At 37.2% G+C, this 26,059-nt stretch overlaps 1 protein-coding gene across 1 annotated transcript in view; it reads left to right on the forward strand.

Moving 5' to 3' along the window:
* The first annotated feature begins 208 nt into the window (after positions 1 to 208).
* Positions 209 to 26,059, forward strand: part of LOC145691990 (protein takeout-like) — a 48,947-nt gene continuing 23,096 nt past the window's right edge. Inside the window, exons 1-2 of the mRNA XM_081767288.1 lie at positions 209 to 295; positions 18,692 to 18,839. Coding sequence (XP_081623414.1) covers positions 247 to 295; positions 18,692 to 18,839 — 197 coding nt within the window. The 5' untranslated portion in view covers positions 209 to 246. The remainder of the gene's footprint in view (positions 296 to 18,691; positions 18,840 to 26,059) is intronic.

Here is a 26,059-nt window from a genome sequence, read left to right on the forward strand (position 1 = left end):
TTGTGAATGACTCTAGTTAGTTTTCTGTCTCTGAGATAAATAGCTTGATTGATGTTTAAAGCAAGGTTTGACTTGTATCCCGACTTGTTCATATTTGAACTATGCAATAATTGCGTTCCCCAGCAACTCTCAAGCAGTATATATTTATGTTGTTGATTAACTGTATTTTCACATCATTGTTTTACTGTTTATTTCTTTACAGCAAAATATGCTACAATCTGCAAGTACGATGATCCGGACATCAACATGTGTGTTAAAAACTCAGCGGAAGAATTTCTTCAAAATTGGTCTAATGGTCAGTGTGTGCAGGTATTCTCTCCTACCGGGTGATCTAAAAATGGCACCTACAAACAACAAAGCACTATTTTATAGGCCAAAGTAAAGCGAAAATGTTATATGATAATTTGCCTTCCGGGGCCTCCTTCACCCGCGATGGGAAATCACAATGTGGCAACGTCGTTGTTTAACTTGTAACCATTAGCATCATTCTGCAAATATAACAAGCAGTTACATCGATTGCTACACTAATAAGTGATGCTTGTATCAATCTGAAACCGACTTTAGCTGCCATTCGTTAAGAATCGATACAACTATTTGATAGATTAGTATATCTACGTTATGGCTCTTTATTTGCGAAACTCCAGAAAAGGCCCGAAAGGTATATATATATAAGGTGGTCGTGCAAAATTTGGGAGATTAATCTACAGATAAAAACAAGCAAAAAATGTCATATGAACATTGGGTGAATGCGGCTTCCTTTGGACGCTGGAGGCGTCTGAAATGTCACCTTCCACAGCGGCAATTCGCAATATCGCAAGAACGGAGAGAAATACGAATGCCGGGTCAAAAGATATCAAAAGAATCCCCATCCGAAGAATCGAATTATGCATAAGTGATGGCGAAACAGTAGCGACGCTAGAGGGGATACAAAGAAAGTGAATGAAACATGGAGAAAAGTGAACAATTTACACTGAAAAATTGTAGGAGGGGATGTTACTTGGAACATGCGGGAACAAATGTTAATGAACAAAGGCAACAATGGCTACGCTGTAGGGACACTATGGGAGGCGGAATGAAGGAATACAGTATCTTTGTAACGGAAAGAAATAGGAATGTCGGGTCAAAAGATGTCAAAGGAAACCCCTTCCAAATAATTCAGTTATGCATAACTGATGACGAAAGAGTGGCTACGCCACGGGACACAAATAAATTGAATGAAAGGCTTAGAAAAGAACAATTTACACTGACAAACTGTAGGAGGGGATATTACGTGGAACATGCAGCAACAAATGTTAATGAACAAAGGCAACAATGGCTACGCTGAAGGGCCACTATGGGACGCGGAATGTACGAATACGTTATCTGTATAACAGAGAGAAATAGGAATGTCGGGTAAGAAGATTTCAAAGGAATACCCATCCGAAGAATCCAATTATGTATAAGTGATGGCAAAGCAGTGGCGTCCCAAGAAGCACAAAGAAAGTAAATGAAACGCGGAGAAAAGTTCTAGCACAGACATTGTTCTCAGATGAGGCATTCATACGGGATGGCATCACAAATGTCCGCAATGACCCTTGATGGACACCCAACAACCCGCATGCAATTGTAAAGACGAAGCATCATCAGCGTTTCCAATTCCATGTGTTGGCTGGTATTATTGATGACGACGTTGCGAAACAACACTTCTTACCACAGCGATTGAACGCAAACAATATCTTATCTCCAGATTCTGACCTAGGGTCTACCTATTCTACTTAAATACTTGCCACTGAGAACACGACAGTGTATGTGGTTTATGCATGATAGCTTCCCTTCCCATTCATGTCCCACTATTCTTGCAGATCTGAACGAAAAATTTCCACGCAGGTAGATAGTTCGTGGAAGCAAAGGAGTATGGCCCCCTCGTTCACCAGATCTGAATACCCTACATTTTTTCCAGTGGGGTTACGTTAAGAGTCTCGTGTATACACGGCCCGTGCATGGCATTGAAGATCTTTGCTAGCGTGTATGAGCTGCATTTGCCACACTAAGGCAAACTCCAGCGTTGTTGCCAAAAGTCAGAGAATCCTTACGCCATCGTGTAACTGTCTGTCTCGAAGAACAAGGAGGACATATTGAACACCTTTTTAAGACAGCATTATATTGACCACGTTAAGTACAATACCTCTTGTTTTTACAAAAAAAAAAGGGCCTCATCTTCCGTACGTGTTTTGTACGATTTGCATGTATCATCATTACGAGTGTTTAACACTTTCTTTGTAGCTCCCATGCGCCGCCACTGTTTCGCAGTACGTGCTCATAATTGGATTCTTCGGATGGGATTTCCTTTGATATCTTTTGACCCGACATTCCTATTGCTCTCCGTTACAAAGATACTTTATTCCTACATTCCGCCTCCCATAGTGTCCCTACAGCGTAGCCATTGTTGCCTTTGTTCATTAACATTTGTTGCTGCATGTTCCACGTAACATCCCCGCCTACAATTTTTCAGTGTAAATTGCTCACTTTTCTCCATGTTTCATTCACTTTCTTTGTGCCCCCTCTAGCGCCGCCACTGTTTCGCCATAACTTATGCATAATTCGATTCTTCGGATGGGGTTTCTTTTGATATCTTTTGACCCGACATTCATATTTCTCTCCGATCTTGCGATATTCCGAATTGCTGCCTTGGAAGGTGACATTTCAGACGCCTCTAGCGTCCAAACGAAGCCGCATTGACCGAATGTTCATATGATATTTTTGCTTGTTTTTATCTGTATATTCATCTCCGGAATTTTCCGTCATTCATGCACGATCACCCTTTATATCTATCTATCTCTCTCTCTATATATATATATAATGTGTTAATGAAGTGTACCGACAAACTGTAAGGGGTAATTCTTCACATGAAAGTAAGAGAAAAAGTTTATTTGGATCTATGGCGAGAAGTGCATAGTTTCAGAAATAGGACTATCCAAAATCGCGAAAACTGCATAATTTCAGAGCTAGGACTGTCCAAAATCGCGAAAACGCCAAATTTCAGTAGGGCCCATTTCGAATTCGAGAGACTGTGAATGACGGTCCTTAGAGTCAAGAAGTCACGTATATGCAATCAAAAAATCCATAGTTCGTTAATGTTTAATGGGTGCCAGAGTATTCCTTGCACGGTGGTATTCCCAGACATGCCATTAAACGAATTTTGAAATATGCTCTGACTTTATGATTGGTCCAATGTAAGCAAATGGTAAGCATTGATAGTAGTGAGCACGGAATCTTTTGGCGCGATGTCAGAAGTATGAAGGACCGTCAGCACCACGGTTTCTCGTACTCGTTGTCTTCCACGCTTACAAGTGAAGAAAACGTGAAATATTCCGTGACGAAATACGTCGCACCACAAGTTATTCCGAACAACAACAACAAAAAAGTGGAACTGCCGGTTCCTAACACTTCAGCCCTCCCTCCGAAGCGTTGGATGTTCGTTATTGACCTTCCTACTTTGGACCACCTTGAAATAAGGGTATATCTGAAAACTCTATTGAGAGCATATCTGAGAATTACACCCTGTACGGAATACCCTCTACACCTTTGACAATTGACGAAATATGCACTTTTCGATTGTGTATGCGTGGCTTTCGTTACGCCGATAAAAACCAGCATCCACAGTTTCTCGAATTCGAAATAGGGCCTATTGAAATTTAGCTTTTTCGCGATTTTGACAGCCCTAGCTATGACACTATGCACTTTTTGTCATAGGTCCACATAAACTTTTTTTCTTATTTTGATGTGAGGAATCACCTCTTACAGTTTGTCGGTAAGTTTCAAAAAGACACCGCAAAAATTCAGGGGTAGATTCCTTACGGGTAGACAAGTAAAAACGTTCATATGAACATATGTCCGGAAATGCATCGTTACAGAGCTATATCCACTGACACCATCTGACGGTGTGAAATTGTCACCTTCTGTCCGGAACTGTTTCCCGACGTATTAGCAGAGTGTCGTGTGTGAAAGAATATGCATCACAGGTTCGAACGAAATTAATTAAGCCGATTGCGCGTTGAATGGTACAAGAATCAGAAAAAAACACGCGCAAATAATGCATAATAATTGGTACTTTTAATGTCCGTATTGGAAAGTGCAGCACTAATACAAATGACAGTGAGAAAAGCAAAACGACACAGGTATAGTCATAAAGTCCAAAGAACCATCGTCAAACAAGAGTTACAACCAGAAACAGTAAATTGTTTGCATCACCAGCGCCACAAAATCGATACTGTAGTACCTTACAGTAAGTGCTGAAAATGTGCTCCTTCTGCCGGAATGCAAGCTGCAGCCCGTCGCCGCATGGATGAACGAACGCGTGCCTAAGTACCAGGGGTGTTCCGTAGTCGCTGGTAAGCTACTTCGATACGAATACGTAGCGTCTCCTCAGTATCCACAGCAGATGCGCAGACCAACGACTTTAAATGTCCCCACAGGTAATAGTCCAATGGATTTATATCTGGTGAGCGTGGAGGCCAAGCAACTGGTCCTCTACGCCCTATCCATCTGCCAGGGAATACGGCATTTAGATACTGCCGGGCTGTAACACTGAAATGCGCGGGCGCACCGTCATGCATAAAATGTAACATTGGACGTAGAGCCAGGGGTACAGTATCCAGCACATCTGGAATGTGGGTTTCCAAGAAGTCTCGATAGTTGTTTCCGGTCAGTCTCGGTGGAAGTATGTATGGACCTAGGAAAGTGTCGCCGACAATACCACACCACACATTTAGAACATGTCTTCTTTGACTGATCGCATGAGGATTATCAGGCGACCAGACATGTGCTTTATGGAAATTAAAGATGCCGTCACGTGTGAACTGCGCCTCATCTGTAAACACTATTGCAGATGCGAAGTTTGGATTGACGGCACACTGCTCGCGGTATCACTGGCAAAAGCGCACTCTCGGCTGATGATCGGCTGGCGACAAAGCCTGCACTCGCTGAAGGTGATACGGATACAGGTTCGCTCGCCGACAAACACGCCATATCTGTGAGTGAGGTGCATGCAGTCTCATACCTACTCCTCGTGTGCTGTCCTCCGGATTGTGTTAAAAAGCATCCACTATCTGTTCTTCTACCTCGGGGGTAATAGCTCTTGGTCTGCCACTGTTTCCAGCAGCATGGGGCGCAAAACTTCCATATTCACGCAGGCGGCGATGGAGGGATTCAAATGTTTTTCTGCCTGGAATGTGACGTCCGGGGTATCTCTCCTGGTACAGACGCCGTGCTTCTAGTGCATTTCCATGAGCCAATCCATATGTGAAATGCATATCTGCTAATTCTGCATTCGTGTTTCACTTCTGTCCTAAACACACTGTCTTTCGATACGTACATACACATGCTCCACAAACACGTATTCCCATCTTCCAAAGCACAAGTTGTAGTCACTTTTCCCGTTCTTGTTTAACACCACTAAGTGCAGTCAATTCTCACCACGTCGTCTATTCCACAGCACAATTTGCTTACTTTGAATGTACACTTCTGTTTCACAGCACTACTGTCACTTCAGCTCACATTGTTTTTTTTTAGTATGTTTTACCGCAGACGATAACGTCGTCTCTTCGGGACTCTCAATTTTTTTGTCCAGCTAGCGCACGCTAGCTACTACCCGAAGAGGGTTACGCCCTCTGTAGGGGAAGAGATGCAAGAAAATGTAGTACGATGTGCAGGAATCAGTGGTGGGGATATGGGTAGATCCAAAACTTTATTGCACATACTGTAACGGTCTTTATGGAATTTAACCATAAACATGAGGTAAGGTAGGTACATACTTCAGTGAAGGAAGTAATAACTGGTAATGATATTATGTGAGATGATGAAATGAAGTGCGAAACACATCACAACACATAGGTTCTGTTAGTGGAACAAATGCAGGTTATCTTCTCGCCTAGGGGCGACGCTAGGCATTAATGAAGACACAGGAGCCCTGTTAGTACAGAAGGTGTTACTGTGCGTATGATGGCCATATGTGAGGTAGATGAGCGGCTGTAGTGTATGGCTCGTAGTAGACGGCGTCAGGGTGGTCTGGAGGCAGAGTGTAACGGTACAAAGTGAATAGTAATGAGAGCGGAGGATACAGAGCAGCAACGGAGGAGGTACTTCGAGCGTGGTCGGCAAAAGTTTGCTGAAGGAGTGGATGGTTGTTGTGCAAGCGCTGGGTGATATATTTAGTACGTAGTGTTTCTAGATGATATAAGATGTGCGGAAATGTAAGTCTATGGTAGAGATCTTGAGTGGGACTAGGCAATTTGATACGAAAAGCTATTCGCAAGGCATGACGTTCCAGGATGAGTAATTTCTCGTAGTATGAGGTCGGAGCAGATATCCAAGCTGTAAATCCGTACGTGAGAATAGGGCGAGGAAAAACTTTGTATGTGTTCAGAATTGTATGAGTATGGAGTCCCCAGGTAGTTCCAGCAAGATTTTTCAGAAGATTGAGGCGAGAGTACGCCTTCTTGGAGATATCTTTCAGATGTGCTGTCCAGGTTAGATGGTGATCGAAGGTTACTCCTAGATATTTGACACTGCGAGTTGGTTTTAAAGGTACATCTTGTACAGTGAGGTTCAAGAGTGTTGGGTTGCGATGTACACGGGAGCGACGCTTCGGAGCAAGAAATACAATAGATTGAGTTTTTGCTGGGTTTATTTTCAGTCTCCAGTGGGAGCACCAATCAACAAAGGCATTGATAGCATCCTGGAGAGCCAAATTGAGCTGATGAAATGTTTTTCCCATGGCAAAAAGTGCAGTGTCATCGGCATACTGAAAGAGCTTAACAGAATCTGGAATTGCTGGGAAATCAGAAACGAATAGGATATATAATAAGGGCGACAAAGCCGATCCTTGGGGAACTCCAGAATGAAGAAAAATAGGAAATGAAAAACTAGTATTGATACAGACGTAAGCCAGTCGACAGCTAAGAAAATTAAAGATGAATCGAAGATAAGCAATAGGCAGGCGAAGCGGTTTGAGTTTATAGATGAGAGCGGGATGCCAGGCCTTGTCGAATGCCATCTCGAGATCAAACAGGACCAAGCAGGATGGATTGCCTGTGTTAAAATGATTAGATATGGAATTTGAGAGGCGAAGCAATTGGTCATTAATACTAAAAGAAGGTCTGAAACCAGCTTGTTCGAGTGGAATGACGTCATGATGTGCCAAGTATGAATGAAGACGTTTGACAATGATCCGTTCCAATATTTTACTGAAGGTCGATGTTAGTTGAATAGGACGGTATGAGCTAACAGAAGCAACAGGTTTATGTGGTTTGAGAAACATAAGAGTTTTCGAAGTTTTCCAGTCAGCAGGTACAAAGTCAGTGCGAAGAATAAAGGTAAAGATGTGACAAAGCAGATATAAGACTACGTACGGACTTTCTTTAATGTGTCTATATGTAATAGAATCCATGCCAGGGGCTGTGTTACGTCTGTGAGCTACAACTGAAGTGACGTCAGAGATAGAGATTGGTGCAGTAAGTGGATTGTTGTCGGGCAGAGTGTGATTAACATTAGGCTGGAGATGAGGAGAATCCAGATTGAGTTTGTCGACTGGATGCGAATGATGGGGATTGTCAGGTGCAAGAGGTGTAAAGATGTCCTGGAGATACCTTGCAAACGCATTTGCCTTATCTGTATCGGTATGCAGCGGAGTATTGTTGTCGATAAGAGGATATGTTGTGCGAGTATTGCGACCTGTAAGTTGCCGGAATCGTTTCCAGTATTGAGTGGGGTGTGAAAGTGAACCGAGATTTTTGCAAGCTTTGACCCAGCATCGCAATTTGTAAGCTTTAAGGTAGTTATGCACCGTTCGTTGCAACTGTCGGTAATGATGAAGAGAGTCAAGGTTGCCAGTGGCAGCATAATCTCTATAAAACTGTCGGGACCGTTTGGTCAGTGGTAAGTAGTGAGGCGGTAAAGAGGGGCGAAAAGTCGAAACTGTTGACTTAGGAATGTATTTGTCGGTGGCGTTATGCATAGTATTGACCAGAGCATCCAGAGTTTCAGAAAGTTCTGATTGTGCAGTTGGTGGAGGTAAATGATGAAGATGATCCTGAAGATACGATCTGTAGGCAGTCCAATTTGCTTTATCGTAACGATAGATAGTACGGTGAGGAGAAGGCTGAGAAGTGGTAGTTACACGGGTCTGAATGTCTAGTTTGATTGGAGCATGATCGCTACCAATAAGATCAAGAACGTTAACACAGCTACGATGTGATATGTTGCTTGAAACAATAACTATATCTGGAGTAGTCTGATTCGTGGGACGAGTCGGTTTTGGAAGTGGCAGAGTCACTCCAGTAGTATGACTGGTGATGTAATTGAGGAAACGATCCCGTTGCGTATGTGTCCGGCTATGTAGATTCACATCTGCCATAATTATGTAGGTTCGGAAGGTATTGGAGATATACTGAAAGAAGCTGAACGGAATATCGTGCCCAGGACGGATGTATATGGTTGCTACAGTCACATACAATTCCTTGTAGTATAATGATGTGATAAGGTATTCAGGAAGATTGTGCAGAGCCGGAGAATGACTCCGAAATGGAATAGAAGGTGAAAACCCAATCGCTACTCCCCCGTTGGCTCGCATAGCAGGTAAAGTGCTATCTTGACGTAACAGTTGGAAGCGAGGTATGCGGCATGACAATCGGGATGTGAGATGTGTCTCATTAAGGATAAAGGCATGGATTTGTTCTTCGAGTAAAAGTGCTTCGAAGAGCGGCTTATGCTTTGGTAAAGAACGGATGTTTAAGAACAAGAAAGAAAGCGCCATAATGCAGTGAATAATAATATGGATAGCTAGAGGATAACTCTTAAACCTCGGTTTCGAGTGCATTTGAGTGATAATAGACATTATTGCCGGAATATATTGGGCAGATATTGGCGTGGAAAATTGCTTTAGCCGCGGTTTGAATTTGTTGGGCGATGTGATCTCGAAGGAATGGATGGATATTTTGTAGCGAGAAAGTGAGGAAGGTGAGAAGCTGATGGACAGTTACAGGTTGTTGTAAGACTGGATTGGCGGGTAATTGGATTTGTTTCGGTATGCGTAATGGTGCCAGAGTTTCTGGTTTTGTTGGTTCCGGAGCTGGTTTAGATCGGCATTTGTAACTGTATGTCGGGTGAGAATGATCCTGACACGTGGAGCAGGTTGGAGGTGATTGTAAATTTGTACAGCTTCTTGTAGGATGTAGGCCGGAACAGTAACCACATTTGAACGGATTTCTACATTGGGAAGTAGAGTGTTGACCATATACCTGACACCGTTCACAGCGAAGGGGTAAAGGAGCGGAGGTGCGTGATGGTTCGACACGATGGTGCTGTTTATAGATATAGGCGCCATGGGTGAGTAACTCATCGATAGTCTGTTGAGAGCTTGTAAGAACTCGCACCATGTAGGTCAACCCATGATCGGTTTTGATTCGGATACATTTTATGATATTGTGCCCTTCCAGTTTGAGATCTTCAAAGACCTCCTCGTCACTCTAACTTGGATCTACCCCTCGTATAACGACAGACAATGTTGGTGATTTCCTCGGTGGTGGTGGCTGTTTCGGGCGTTGGTCGCTAAGCTTTGTCATGGTGGATTTGGAGCCAAAAATCTCAAAGCTGCACTTGTTCCGTGTCGTACGGAGAAACTCCGGGTCAGGCGTCTTAATAACCATGCCATTCCTAGTCTTGACTATTTGAGTGATGTTCGCCCGAGGCATGTATTTTGTGATCTGTACTAAAAGTAGTTTTGGATTTGAAAATTTTGGATCAAAGTTCTGAAGCAGGAAAGAATGGATGGTTGGTCGACTAGGAAGAGGCAGGTTTGGAAACTGACGGTCATCCTGAATGTCAATGATCATGGATGCCTCAGAGCTGGCATCGCTTAGCTTGTGTTGACGTTTAGTGGGTGGTAGTTTTGTGGATGCAACAGGAGAACGTTGACGAGCTGATGAACCCTGACTGCTAGAAATCCTTTCCAGAGAATGGCAACGTCGTCTAAGCGGTTTCCCGGATGAGCAAGAAGGTTCCGGTGCTATAGGTGGTAAGCCAGAATGTTGTCATATGACCGGTTGAGACGCCATAAGTCACGGTGTAGGTAATGACTGAAACAGTGTGTCGAAATGAAAAGATGAATGATGAAGCTAAGCTTCCAAAAATATGTACACTAATGTGTACGGTAATGCAGTCTCCACTCGAGTGAAACCCTTAATCTCTCCCACTCTCTCGCCCGTTGCTGAGACTTGCCGTACTTGCGTCCACAAATACGTAATAATCACAGCCTGGACTTGACACTGAGAAAACAATGCCTCCAATGGGAAACCAGCGAAGTATCGCCTCTCATTTTTTTTTTTTTTTTTTTTTTTTTTTTGTCCGTCGTCCCGCTAAAGGGTTTTGCCCTTTCTTCGGGTAAGTGCTTTATAGAAAAGGTAGTTTGCAGTTTAATGTGGCTGGTCTAAGAGGTGTACAAGTATATAAGATTTATTTATTTATTAAATACATATACACACAGAGAGGTGATGGAAGGGTGAGAATAACATCTAATGAAGTACAAGCATGATATAAGCATGAGACAATAATATTGTAGAAAATAATACATTTATTACCATGTAGTGCTGAGGTAAGACGAATGCAAAACTGGAAGACTCTCATTGTACCCAGCTCCAATTACAGTAAATTATCTGCCTTAAATATCTTCGAGATGTTAATGTTGCAGTGGCCTCCTAGATCTGAGAGTGCATCCAAAGCTTCATGCACCTTTCGGCAAATGCTAAGTTTTAACTTGTAACTAATCTAATTAGAAATGCTGTCCATTAGCAATGATTCTTGTTGTCAGCCATGGTACTCCTCCACACCTACTCGCGAGACATCTTGCGTTCAACATTTCCCTCGTTCATTCCTTGGGTTGTAGCTCCTGCACGAAGCTTTCGTTATGGTATTTTCTTATGCCTGATGAGCATGTGTAATTGCATTTTTGGGTGCGTTTTTCTCACTGCTATTTGTATTAGTGTTGCACTTTCCAATACAGACATTACAAGTACCAATTATTATGTATTATTTGCGCGTGTTTGTTCTGATTCTTGTACCATTCAACGCGCAATCGGCTTAATTAATTTCGTTCGAACCTGTGTTGCATATTCTTTCACACACGACACTCTGGTAATACGTCGTTAAACAGTTCCGCACAGAAGGTGACTATTTCACACCGTCAGGTGGTATCAGTGGATATAGCTCTGTAACGATGCATTTCCGGACATATGTTCATATTAACGTTTTTACTTGTCTACCCGTAAGGAATCTGCCCTGAATTTTTGCCGTGTCTTTTTGAAACATCCTGTATATATATATATATATATATATATATATATATATATATATATATATATATATATATATATATATATATATATATATATATATATATATATATATCCCCATTGATAAAAGTATTACTTAGAATGTATTAGGATTTTTTTTATATCCAATGTCCGTTGTGTATTTTTGCTTCTTTTGTTTTCTTTTTCCTTTTTGTTTGCTATTCCTATTTTAACCTATTCATGTACTTGAATTTTTATACTTATTACACTATCTATTAACTTCCCCAGATGTTGAATGAATTTTATCCAATTGAAAGTCGAGTGTAACAGTGTAGATTATTGTACGACATACTTCCTTCTTAAATAAATAATTCTCAAAATATTTAATTTACGTTATGGGATAGTAATTTTCCTTTGTTTTGTTTTGTGAAGTTACTTCACATGCATTGTTTACTTGCGACAGACGTGAGAACGTTTCGTAGCATGTATTTAGCTTTAGGAGATTTTCCTTAACGTGGAAAATATCAAGGGTAAAGTTAATAAGTATCATAATAGCATTTCAATATTTCTACTTTTCAGAAAAAAAAATGTTAACATTAACGTGTATCTTCTTTCAGTATGTAATCTTAATAAATTAACAAATTTCTCGTCCTGACTTCAACACTAACAAAAGACACGATCTCGGAACAATAATTTGATTCTTGAGTCACAGAATCTATTTCACGTACTTTCCGAAGAACAAAATGTAGTCAGGTACTTAAAAACTTCCCACGTGGCTTAAAAGAAGGGGTTCCTTGTATGTTTCGTTTCAATATCAGAAATGAAACTACTTTAGTGAGTGTTTCTTCTTATAACCCGTATATTGTGATCGCTGTAGATCTGAAAGATTAGTAAGATCAGTTTAAAAGGGGAAACTCGACTCAGTTTTATATGTTCCTGTATGCCTCACCAGTTTAAACTGAGATCAGATGCTAGTGAAACGGGAAGAAAACAAAATACGCCGAATTTTCGACAGCGATCTTCCAAATAACGTGCGGACAACACAATGGAGATTTAACTAATTTAAGTACAGTGATGAATCTCTCAGAACGCATTTCATACGTGTTCATAAGCAATATATTTATATCCGTAAGCTCCTGTTATACATTCAAATTCAATTAGATGGTGTCCTAACATATGGTCATTGTTTTCACGTACTAGCGAGTATTATCTTCTCCATGTGTCACGAACTGGACAGTGTGCAATATTGATTTCGAGAGGCAACGTACAATTTGTGTTAGTTCCGAATTACTGAAACTATATAGAAAATCCACCACACCAATACCAGTGGTTGGCAACACATAAATCCACTTTGAAAAACAAAAACTGATAAAACATCAACTGAACTTCACATATGTTTGACTAGCAAATCATTGCCTCCTTCGCACGAACTTAGTATGCAGTCTGGAAAGCATTAGAGTAGCCTGTGTTGTCTAACTTGAGGACTTCTGATAAATTCCGTACTGTTTAAATCTCCAAAGCGTGTAACCTCCACGCGAATCCTCCTCGAGTTGAAATTCGAAAAGAAATAAAAAGAAAGATTCGTATGCCATCAGAACTGGTGAAGATATATATATATATATTCCCATAATTTTGTGGATCTAGTTGATTCACTTTTGTCCTAAAATCTGATGACAGAAACGCATACACACACACACACACACACGATCTTTTATATATTATTAAGGATGGGCTACACAGGATACCATCTATTCTGGACTACGTGCTACTCGGTCAACAAGCAATACACTTATCTATTCTCCGTAATTATTGATTAGCTTGTTGATTTATATTAGCGTCTTTTTCAGCAATGAGCCTATAGAAAACGTAGACCTAAAGCTTAAAGTAATATCAGAGATCTGTACATGAAGATTTTTAAACCATGGGCATTTGTAAATCGCGGATATGCCTTAATTTTCTATTCGGACAACTTGAAGCCACATTTTGTTAAGGTTACCTGAAAAAAAAAGTTATCGGAGTTAAAGGGAAACACCAATACATTTCTCGCTTACCCCTAACATTGCAACACTGTATTATCATTTGTTTCAATTCATAAACAAAATCTTGATAGACAGTAAAAAGTAGGACCCACTAGAATCTTGAATTTCGTCTGGTAGATGTCAACCGCTGAAGGATGTTTCTTGCCACCTACCGGCGGAAAGTGAAACTTCTTCTATCTACCATTAAAATTACCGTTCCTCGTGATGATAATAGATTCACTAAATCCATTCACTTGGCCAAGATAATCTCTCTATCTATTGCAAGCAATAAAAGAAAAGGAAAACGCAATTCTAAAATTCTTTTTTGCTCAAAAATTTTGTGTGGAGTAACGGAAGAACGGAAGACGAATACGATAAAATCCGCTTGCGTGATTCAAATAACTCTCCATGGGGATGATATTTCTGAGCTCATGGCTAGATAACCTGCGCACTGAAAGACGTCTTTTTCTAATTGTCACTCCAGTAAACTCTCTTGACGTAGGAATCAAAGTTTGACTGAATGATATACACAGGTTATTGTTACAAACAGAAAGTATTGCGGTTGTAACGACCTGATTTCGTTACAGTTTCTTTTCATTAATTTTGTTTCATTTTATTTGATTATTTCCTGATTAGTCAAGTGGTGTTATAATTTTCCAAAGTTAAATAGTTAATTTTCATAATGTTACTAGTGTGCCTATATTTTCTCTGTCTGCACCACATAATAAGAATTGGACCCTATAGACTATGAATTTAATGCCAATTTTGTTCTTCTTTCTAATTATGATTTGTATAAAAATGTACGCAATTTTGATGGAAATAACATAAAATATAAAATGTGGCTCAGAGTATCACCGGTGATTGTGGTATTGCCAACATCCCCTGGTGTGTTGCGCAGAAGAGGAAGAGGAAGAAGTGAAAAGTGCACATCTTACATTCATTACACACATTTATATTTATACCCAAATTCATCTACACTCATCTAAAAATATTCTACATATCTATATTTCACTTATTTTTCACTTTTTTCTCAATTTTACACCCTGACAAACTGGGTAGCTGGCCCTCTTCAACCCGTTGGATCTCTTTCTAGATTTTGATTTCAATTTTTACTGATTTTTACAATTCGATGATTTACCTGAATTCAACATTTGCTTTAGCAATTTTATGCCTACACTAAATTCTATTATTTAACTATTGACAATTTTTAACAATCTAATTCAGGCACTTCGACTTTTGTGTCTGCCAACTATTGCAAATGGCAACGTCCGCCATTTGCAAACTTTTTATACAATTTCTAACACAAATAATTCAATTTTTACACAATAACGCAATACTTTGTGCATTTTTAGCACACTTGACTTGATGTTAATGCACCAAATGTGGTCACAAAATTTATATAATGTGTTTCAAGATGGAACAAAACGAGTCCTGAGAGTCTTCTAACCCGTTCCCACTCCTCCTTCTACGACTACTACTACTACTATTACTACTGCTGCCGCTACTACTACTGCTACTACTTATCTGCACGAAAGTAAGTAAATTACTTTTTTGAATATTATTTTCATCTTATTTTAATGAAAAATATTATAGTGCAGGAGAATTAGCATTTAACCTATAACAAATTGGAACATAGACGACTGGTGTTGTATATTAACTATAACATGCTAAAATGCAATATACTAAAAATCCGTCAAAATCCAGACACGGAAACATATTTTCAAAATGGCTGTCGTGGAAAGAGAAAACATTTCGGTGTGGCTCCATTATAACTTTTTCGAGTAAAAAACCACGGGTTAATACTAATTTTCCATGCTTATTATGTTTCTTCTATGTAATGTGATACATCATATTGTGTTTCATTTAAATACAATCTTTATAATAATTATTTTTTCTGTTTTGTTGTGTGTTTCATGTGTCGATAAAAATGAATAAAACGTAGATCACTGGGAAATCCAAACTGCGAAGTTATTACAAACCATTTAAGAAATGGTGTCAATTACAAACGTTTGTGTTGTATGTGAAAGTGACGAACAAACAGACAAACTAATTGACTTAATAAAGGCGCTGAAGGAATTAATAGGGCTGCTAAATTACGATGACTGAATATCAGTGCCTCAGGTAATTGGTTTGTGCACTCTTCCTACCGCAAACGTTTACGGATAAACCGGAATTTTAAAGAATCAAAAGATTGCGATTTCCGCCAACAATTAATTTTACACTACCTCTATGGCGTACAATAAATTTTTGATTGAAAAATGCATTGGATCTTTTGATCAGAGGCCACAAAAATTTTTTTTGAACGACCCCTAAATCGAGTTTTTGTATTTTCAAAGGAATAAGCACATCATACTGTGTTAAGTGATAGTTTGGGTTTGGTTACACTATATGTAGTTCTCTACATATAAAGCCTACAAGAAAAATGATTGATGAAAATATATTGGATCTTCTGATCCAAAAATACACTGAAGGATACTTATGAAAAGCTTCGGGTGATGTGAAACCTGCAATTAAAAAATGGTGTCGTATAAGTGGTGGTTTTTAACAGCCAAACTGATTGTACATTCTGCCGACAAGTTGTATGGACAAGTTCTGTGGACAAAACAAGCATTTACCTAAATCAGGGTCCTTCAGTGTGAAAAGAAACAATTTCCCTAAAACAGCAAGTGATATTTGTGCTAATAGGAAAAATGATTGGTCTCTTCAAGTACAAGAACGCTTAGGATATTAAAGTATTGATCTTTCTGTCGCAGACGTTATATATCACATTACTTGTAGATCAAATTTTCGATCCGTTAAGTATATTCCTTGCCCGTATAGAAAAAAGGACAGATACTGGGAGCAAAGAAGCAGTTGTATTTGGAAAACCACAAAATGAAAAATTAAAAGAAACATCCCTCAAAGTACATTATTTCTTAGAACACCAGGATAATCAGTTTACCATACGAGATCTTAAAGCATTAATGGAAGAACATTTAAAGGATTCTAGTGAGAAAGCATTCTCTCGTAAGTACATGTAATCTAAATTGGTCACTTTTCAAAGAATATATATATATATATATTTCCATGAGAAGGAAGGTACTGGCGACAGTGTACTTACTAAGAAATCTACAAAGTCTATCATAAGAGGTCATTACAAAAGAAACCACAGTGTGGATTATTAAAGTGAGAAGAGAAGAATTAATGAAAGAGCAGCAAGACTTATTATATGTGATATAAGAACAATGAACGTTGATAGCAAGAATTTTACCCTCCTGCTAATAGAATAAATACTGAGAACATTCAAGATTTTTTGCCTCCAAGCCTATTAATACTTATGTCTAAAATATTTACTTCAAATAATGAATTGAAGATATCTAGTGTTGATCAATGTATAATACAGGCCTGTAGTCCTAGAAGTGTACTAGCTCCATGATAATTAACACTTGCAATTTGGCTATCGTTCCTGACCCCAGGTTGATTAAACCATTTTAGCTTCTGCTTTTCGTACGATGTAGTCAGAAAGTTCGAGCAGAATGCAGCGGTAGCAACAGAAGAAAATTTACTTAAAATAAATGGAAATGAAACACTTATATTTGAGGCAGATAATGTTGATCATAACTTGCAAACATTAAGAGGTCAAGATACATTCCATGGAATTGGAATGATGGCTTCAATAACACCAACTAATAAACGACAGAGACGAGTAATTCCACGAAATAATATTTCAGATGACGACGTGAAAGAAATGGCAACAATTAACATGTGTGAGTTTATCAAATCCAAGATATCATCATGTTTAATGTTTGAAGAATTACCTAAGCTCCAAGAGAAAACTGAAAAAAAAAAAGATATCCTATGGAAGGCAGCATGGTACCTCAATGCACGTACCACAAGCTGGTCAGGGCCATTGAAAATATTTATATTTCAGGCGAGTTTAAGATATCTTCTGTAATGATACTTTCCATCATAGGTATGTTACCAAGTAACATGAGTTGTCTTCCGTCTACTTGGACATATATTGGCAATTTATAGTTCATAAGCTCACCCCAGTGACTACCTTTGACCAGCCATTGTTCTAGAGAGAGTCGATTATCCTGAATGATAGTAGATTCAGAACTGAACTTGAAGACACAATGTTGATGTTGGGGTCGTTTCACTTGTTGATGGATATCATAGGTGCGATTGGCACATTAATGGAAGGTTTTGGTCTAAATTACATTTTTGAAAGTGTTTATGGAGAAAATACTGTGAGACTCATGATGACTCTCAATGCTGTCTCAAGAGCTTTTCGAGGTCACATGTAAGTTGACTATTCTTTGACTTCATTATTACTCGCTGAATTCTTGAACGAACAAAGGGAAAAATCAAAAAGTGAAACAAAATCTGATAATGGTGCAAGTATTTGTAACTTATATGAAGGTTTTATATCAAATAAAAGGCCCAGACACAAAATCAAAAAGTCCGAAACTTTCTCTAGTCTACATTACTTGCTGGAACGGAGAACATGATTTATCTGAAACCTCACGTTTCGTAAAATTCTTTCTGAGTTATTTTTAAGTTTTTTTTTTTCTTTTGTGAATAGTTTATTTTTGTATATTATGTAGACAAGCAAACCCCGTTTATTAAAATATCAGCTTAAGTCTTGAAACTTCATCACTAATTTACTGGTATGAAAATTAAAATAAAATTTTATAACTATATACTCATTGATTAATGCTCTTTTGAACATAAGCTGGTAAAGTCAACAATTTTTTAGAGATCTAAATCTAGATACTGATTCATTAGGTGAACAAAATTTACGAAATTGTAACAATTTAAATGCTGTAACAGTCAAATAATAGCAATAGTGTAATTATACCTGAGAAAATTGAGGAGCATCTCGATGGTTATATTCGATCGACATTTTTGGGGCATTTCCCGTGGACTGATTTTGGCGGATTTTGTGTATGTTATAGGGAAAGCGAATTAGTATAGCGTGCTCAAATATCTGTTCTGTTCTAATTAGTTCTAGGTATCACACTATATATTTCGGAGTTTCTCCTATGCTATTATGATTCTTTTCTTAAAAATATAAAACACTTTCCTTAGGCACCCAATCAAAAAGCAATTTCCGTTACTAGCCTGTAGCGCTAGAACGCTCGGCCACTGGGACCGACAGCAGCAAGGGTTTGATTTCAGCTATATGTGTGCTACGTGGCAAAAAAATATAACGGCAAGCAATCAAAACCGTGTATTTAGTTCCTACTTTCGGTAGTATCACTCTCCCGCGCGAATCCTCGATTAACCCTTATTCCCTTTTGCTCTTTATTATAATATATTGTTCATGATTAGAACAAGGTAGTACAAACTTTTTCTTTTTTCTTCTAGGAATTCCTTCCCTCGGGATTCCATCCATTGACCCAATGGAAATACCAGAAATTGTAATTGGTGATAATCATGGTCCAATACATGTTGTCTTCAGATTTTTAAATGCTAAAGTTACTGGACTTAGTAAAGCTAAAGTGAATTCTGTGAGGTGAGTGGTAATCTTACATAGTTACCACATTTTTAAACAGTGAAATTGGGACGTTTTCTAAATTTCTAACTGAATAATAGGTAGACAGAATCATATAGTAATTAGGTACTGGCAGTTTACTTTGGCATAAAAGGTAGTCAACAAGAGATTTAAGTGGGCCGAGACACAAAGGAATTTAGTATTAGCACATCAGTGTCCTGTTTGAACACAATTCGTGAGCGACATTTGTCTGTATCTTTCATTTAAATGTATTAAATGTATCTCTCTGATTATTATTATTATTATTATTATTATTATTATGTTTTCATAAAAACACCAATAACATATAACCTTCTCTCTAGTTTCCTTTGGTTTTCTTTACCAACACTATACATTAGTTATAGTATTTTTGTTTAAATACACTTTAACACTTTCAGATAGAATATTGTTTATTTTTATTATACAAAAGAGATGCTGCAGAATATAGACCAGTGCTGGATCATTTATACAAGATATCTACATTTGTTCTTAATATATTATACTATTACAATCTAAACATATTTTTACTAACACATGTCCTTTAAAAAATAAGAGGAAATGAAAGAAAAGAAAAAAATACAAAGAGTAACAGAAATACCATACTATACGAAAATTGGAAATCCAAATTTCCTACAATTTATTTTGATAATATCCTAATTTCTCATACTTAATATACGTCATTAATAGGGAAAGCGGTCTTCCAGATTTCCCACACTTAATATTTCTAAATTACGAAGGGAACTGGTCCCCCAAGTTCCCTATGACTGACAGGTATAACATGTGGATAGTAGAAGATGGAAAATATTGTCCCAACAAGCAATAGCTCACTTTCAGGAACTAAGATTTTTTTTTCTATTTTTTATGTAGTAATGAGTCAGTATCTCCTGTCTTCATTTAACACTTTTATGGCTACTAGATTATTCAGCAAATTTATTCCAAAAGTGTTTTTTTAATTTCTTTTTTAAATAAAGATAATGTTTTTATAGCCTTTATATCTTTAGGCAGACTATTATAAGTTTGTGTAATGTTATGCTTAACGCTATTTATACCATACTTTGTTGTATTAACATTATCAACATCAATATCATTTTTTCTAGTATTATAATTATGTACCTCTTTCCTCTTTATTAAAAATAGATTACTATGTATATTATTTGACAGTACATTATGGACATACATACAGTATTGGATTTTAATTAACAAATCGAATGTCAGTATATTTGATTCCATTAATAAATTCTTACTTGGATGGTCCATAGGTCGACCATACATTGCTCTAATGGCTTTCTTTTGTAATTATGAGTGTTTTTTTTTAATTTATTAGCATGGTCCCATTTAATACACAAATATATCAAATGACTTTGTATATATGCATTGTATATCATTGTTTTTAAGTTCGTTGTTAGAGTTTTTTCTAAAGCGGTACATAATACCTAAAATAGGAGTTACTTTCTTTTCTAAATTTTTAGTATGTAATTCCCAAGTTAGATGTTGATCTATTATTATCCCTAAATATGTAGTGTATTCGAATTCTCAATACGAATTTTGTTAGACAGAATTATCTTTGACAATGACTTGTGAAAAATTATATAATGAGACTTTTCTAAATTTAATGGTAACCAGTCTATGCACAACCAATGATATAATGTAGATAAGTCTTGTTGTACAGTTATTAGTTCCTCTATAATATCAGCTTTATAGAATATAGCACTATCATCAGCAAATAAAGTTATTCTACCTCTTAGATTAAGCAGATGAATATCATTTACATAAATTAAGAACAGTAACGGTCCCAATATGGAACCTTGTGTAACACCATACTCTATTTGAGCCTCATTACTTTCTTTTCTATTTACTAAGACATATTGTAACCTATTAGACAAGTAACTTTTAAACCATCAAAGAGATACACCTCTGAATCCTACATTTTCTAGCTTTTGAAGCAATATGTTATGTCTGAGTGTATCAAATGATTTCTTTAAATCAATAAACAATCCTGCTGCAAGTTTATTGTTATCCAAACATTCTTGAATTTCTACTACTATATCAGTTACAGCATTTAAGGTACTTGATTTTTTCCTAAAATCATATTGATATTTATAAAAATAATTTATCGATTCTTGATAAGTTACCATTCTATTATGTACACACTTCTTAATTCATTTGGAAATGCATCTTAATACTGATATTGGCCTATAATTATTCGGATTTAACTTATCTACACCTTTATAAATTGAAAAGACTTTGGCAGTTTTACATTGCATTGGAAATTCGCCTAGAGAAAAGGAAAAATTTACTATTTCAGATAAAGTATGGCTTATGGCGTCCTTATAATTTATTAAAAATTCATTACGTAATCCATCTTTTGTCTGATTTCTTTTTTTCTTTAGCGAACTAATAGTTCTAATAATTTCCATGTAGGTAACTGGGGTAAAACCAAATGGGCGGTTGTATAGCATACCCGTATTCAAAGCTGTATCTTCCAGTAAGGGTATGTTTGATACTAGTGTTTTACCAACATTTTCAAAATGATCATTCAACACATTTGATATACGTTCATTATCAACTAAGGTATTTCCTATTTTCAATTGTATGGAATGTATATCATTATTTATCTTATTAGTTAATATTTCTTTAACATCGCCCCAAAATTTCCTACTGCCAGTCAAAGATTCCTGTATTTTTTGTGATAATACTTGCTCTTCAGTTGCCGTCCCGACTTTGTTTCCATATTTCTAAGTTTTCTATGTTCATTGTGTTTATCTATATTATCTGAGAATTTTTTAATTAAAGAGATTTTTTTAAATTTATCTCTCATTTTTACTAAACTCAAAAATTCCTCGTTTATCCAAGGAGACTTAGGTTTATATCCTTTCCTACAGACCTTATGCGTACTTTTATATTTAGATATTCCAATCCCTTCTGTCATATACTTTATCAATTTACTGCATTGCGCATCAATACAATTAGTAGTTAAAAGAAAGTGTTGTATTCCTAAAATAATTATTTAGTTTATTAGAATTTATTTTAGGTAAACGTGAATGTTCTATATTGTTTATATAATATTGAACTCTTTGAAATATGATGTTACATATTAATATATTATGGTCACTTATATCAGCTAATATATTATTAACAGAAACCACTTCACTTAAGTCTCTTACTAATACATGATCTATCAGGGTTTTCCTGTTTAGTCAGCCTGGTCGGATATTTAATATTTGCCTGAAAGAGGCCATAATTTCCACAAAACTGTACATATTTTGAAGTTTCAGTTGAATCTCAGTTTAATGTGTGAATGTTAAAGTCCCCTACCATTAGAATGGATGAATGTTTACAACTAGTTAACACAATGTCCATGTCATCTAACCGTTCATTAACGATATTCTTGTTTGGATTATATATACTAAAAGAATTAAATTCTTAGATAAAAATTTTGTATTTCTAGTACACTATACGCTTTATCTATAATACGTAATTGTCTACAAATTTATTCTTTACTGATATAAACAAGTATTCCTCCACCACGATTATAGTCCCTACACACATAGAACTTATAGTTATTAATATTATAGTATTCAATTTCACGAGAATACAACCATGTCTCAACAATAATTATATGTTTTACAATATGCATTCTATGTAAAGTAGTTCTAATTCATTAATTTTATTTCGTATACTTCTAGCATTCAAATATAAAATTGAAATTCAAAGTTTCCCTATTGTTTGAATCAATACAGTTTTTAAAAAATTGTTCTATATTGTCAAAACTATATTCATACAGATTGATACGTAAATCTACGTGTTCATCGATATTTTGCTTTCTTTAAGATTTCCAGTGTCTTGTTTTGTTTCTCTTGTTCTCTAAGATGATCTTAATTTGTAGTTTAAATATCAGTTCTAACTAACACTTATCCATAGCCAATTCGGGATACTTCTACTTCATACAACATTTTGTATGTTCGGCATTCCTTTTCGTTGGAAGCCGTACACATTTTCTTTCTTTTTTGGTAAGGCATACAAACTTTGGGTTTACCTTTTCCCGAACAATGATTTTGTTCATGATATTTTTGTCCACAAATTTTACAAGTTGGTTTGTCATCCTTGCAGAACCTTTGGGTATGTCCTAAATCAAGACAACGAAGGCATCTAGGACTTCAAACGAAATCTTTGATTGTTTAGGCTTCGTATAGATAATATACCCTATTTGTATGTATAGATAATATACCCTATGTGTAGTAGTTTCTTATAGATTTCATTGGGTGTTACAATTACCAAATGGCAGCTGGTGTCATTCTTTGGTCCAGTTTTGAATTTCAGCTTTTCTTCTTTCTTTGCCAATTACACATCGTTATCTTCCAAGTTTTGCTCAATAATTGTGGACACAATATCTGCGTCTTTCTCTTCTGCCGGTACCTTATATATAATGGTGTTTTCTTTCTCTTTTCTTCAATTTTGAATTCTTCCTTCACCTTTTAATTTTTTGATATTTTTTCTATATCTTCTTCATTTTCTTTTTCGACTATCAGTGATCAACCCACCCGCTTGACAGAAACAACTTTAACTCTTTCCTTAATTGAATTAAAAGACTTCACAAGCTGGGTTTGAAGATCTTTGATGGACTCATTCTCCTTCCCTTTTAGAAATATGACTACTTTTGTTTGGCCATTGCCTCTTTAATTGCTCTTGATCTTACCGTCTCTTGCTTTTTTACTATTTCTGCAAAAGGTTTTGTTTTGGGATCAGCAGTTGTGCACGAAACAGTACGTTGATTTCTTATTTTTCCTCAGCAATGACTAGTCTAAAGTTCGTCATTTTCGTCCTTTAGTTTTAGATTTTCTTTCTTAATATGATCAATGATTCCTTTCATCCTGGATTGATAGAAGAGCCATTTCGCTAGTTCTTCTTTAACTGCATCAATTTTTACTTTCCTATTTTTTTTTTTTTTTACGTCGAGTGTATTATCAATAAACTTAAGTGCTTCTTGATAATTACTCATACCTGTAGAGCAACTGTCAACCTCACTCTGAACACCTGAGTTTTCTTGTTCTTGTTCATCTTCTTCTCGTGTGGTTCGGGGGGGGGGGATTGACACTTCTTCTCTTTTGTTTGCTGCTCGCAGGCAATGATTTAAGTTGGCCATAATCATCTCTTCATAACTACCAAAACTACTCTTGGGTCTTCTTTCGTCCGACTGACTCATGTTAGTCTTCTAGTGGAGACTCTCAAACTATTAGGAGGGATCCTAAGAGTCTGGTCACTGGTTGTTATTAGTTCACCAAATATTGATACCAGTTCGTATTTTATAGTCACACTATACCTACTATAATGTCATTTTCCTAATCTCCGCCTTAAGAGATTTTTTATTAAAACCATGCACGTGTTTTTACTACGATGTTTACTATATTCTGTTAAAGTGTGCTGATAACAGGATTAGGTTCTACTTACGTGTCTCCAACGTCAACGTCTTTATTCGTCCAGGTCTTTCACACACACACACACAGATAGTTAGCAAGATCATGACACTCACAGTTTCTGCCTTTTTAACTAGTCAGAAGTTTTTACTTTTCAAAAGAATCTTCCTTTCTTCGTTCTTTGATTATAAAGTTAAATTTACTGATTGGAAGTTACAAGAACCACACTGAATTCATAAGAATAATATAATCGAGTTGACTAGAGTAACATGAAATTCTGACACAATAACACCACTACCCATACCCGTAATCCGTGAAAGCGGCAAAGTCCAGCACCACGGTAGACCCTGGTTTTAGAGGGATTTATCGGAGCGCACTTTCCACACATCCGCAAGCAACGGCGCTTCTCTTGACTTTTTACGAATATCTAAATTGTACCTTATACGCTTCAAAGAACAAAATAACAGTCTGTATGTCATTTAACTTTTTTAAAAAGGAAAAAAAATAATTTAACTATTTCTAATAACATTTAAAACATATTTCTGGCCAGAACAAAATGAATTATTTAATAACTATACGATTTTTGTTACAGTTTCAAGGACCTAACGTCCTCTTGATCAGACATTGAGAAAAGACAGATGACAGCAAATTTTATATATCTCTCAGCCGTTAGTTAGCATATTAATTTATATAATTTTAATTGTTGTTTTTATCTGAAAAAATGATTATTCAGAACAATGGAGTTTATTTATTAACTATTTCTAAATAGGGACATTTGGTATCCCAACTTCACTTGAAAACAAGTCGGGACTAGGATCAAAATGAAAAGAGTCTTCTGACTAAACAAGGACAATTGGAATCCTTACCTATGCATGGGTCCTGAAACGTCTGTTAACACTAGGAACACCAAGGGGGGAGGCCTCGGAGGAACCCAAGTTATTTTTCCTACATTTTTTAACATTTCTAAATGCATAAAAATCTAAAAAAGAATTGGTATTGTCAAGCTTAAAAAAGAATTGGTATTGTGTTTCGTTTTTTCTATTTATAAATAAATGAAGTACTGTGGGCCTCAGAGGCGAGCCCCCCTCCTGGTGGTACTAAGGAGCTATTCAACGTATACGGTAACTGTTATAATTGCTAGGGGAACTGCTTTGGCTAGGGGTGGGCACGAGTTGAGCTAAAACTCGACTCGATTCGAAACTCGAAGCGAATTCGAGTCGAGTCAAAGGTAATTTTCTCGAGTCGAGTTTCGAGCCGAGTCCCTGTTTTGATGTCGAGTTTCGAGTCGAGTCGAATTTGAAAAATGGCTAGCTCCTTTAGCTCGTTTTAACTCGTTTTGAAAGTTTTACCTGATTAGACTGAAAAGCGAAAGCTATGAGAAATTTAAGCAGTAATGTGGGATATTTTTAGTGTTGCTCACGAGGTGAGACGACAAGACGACAATAGATTTTTGAATCGAAACAGCCTCAAATGTCGTTAGCACTAACACAAATATATACTGTAGTAGTCACCATCAAGGCTAAGACCTGCACGGATAAAGTTTTGAGCAGAACCAGAAGCTCAACCCATGTAGGGATGTTAACCGGCTGAGCTTGGTTCAACTGAGCGAACAGCTCAAGCCGGCTTGGTTGAGATTAGGCACCGACCCGGCTCATGTGAACCATCGTCTCGAGCAGGCTCGGTTGGGGGGAGCCATCAGCTCGGTTTGTTTCTGCTCATGTCGGTTTGGGTGGGTGAGCAGTTGGCTAGGCTCGATAGGGAATTAATGAGCTGTGAGCCAAGCCGTTG

The sequence above is a fragment of the Thermobia domestica genome, chromosome 8, assembly GCF_964235325.1.
Source record: "Thermobia domestica chromosome 8, izTheDome1.hap1.1, whole genome shotgun sequence".
Taxonomy (NCBI): domain Eukaryota; kingdom Metazoa; phylum Arthropoda; class Insecta; order Zygentoma; family Lepismatidae; genus Thermobia; species Thermobia domestica.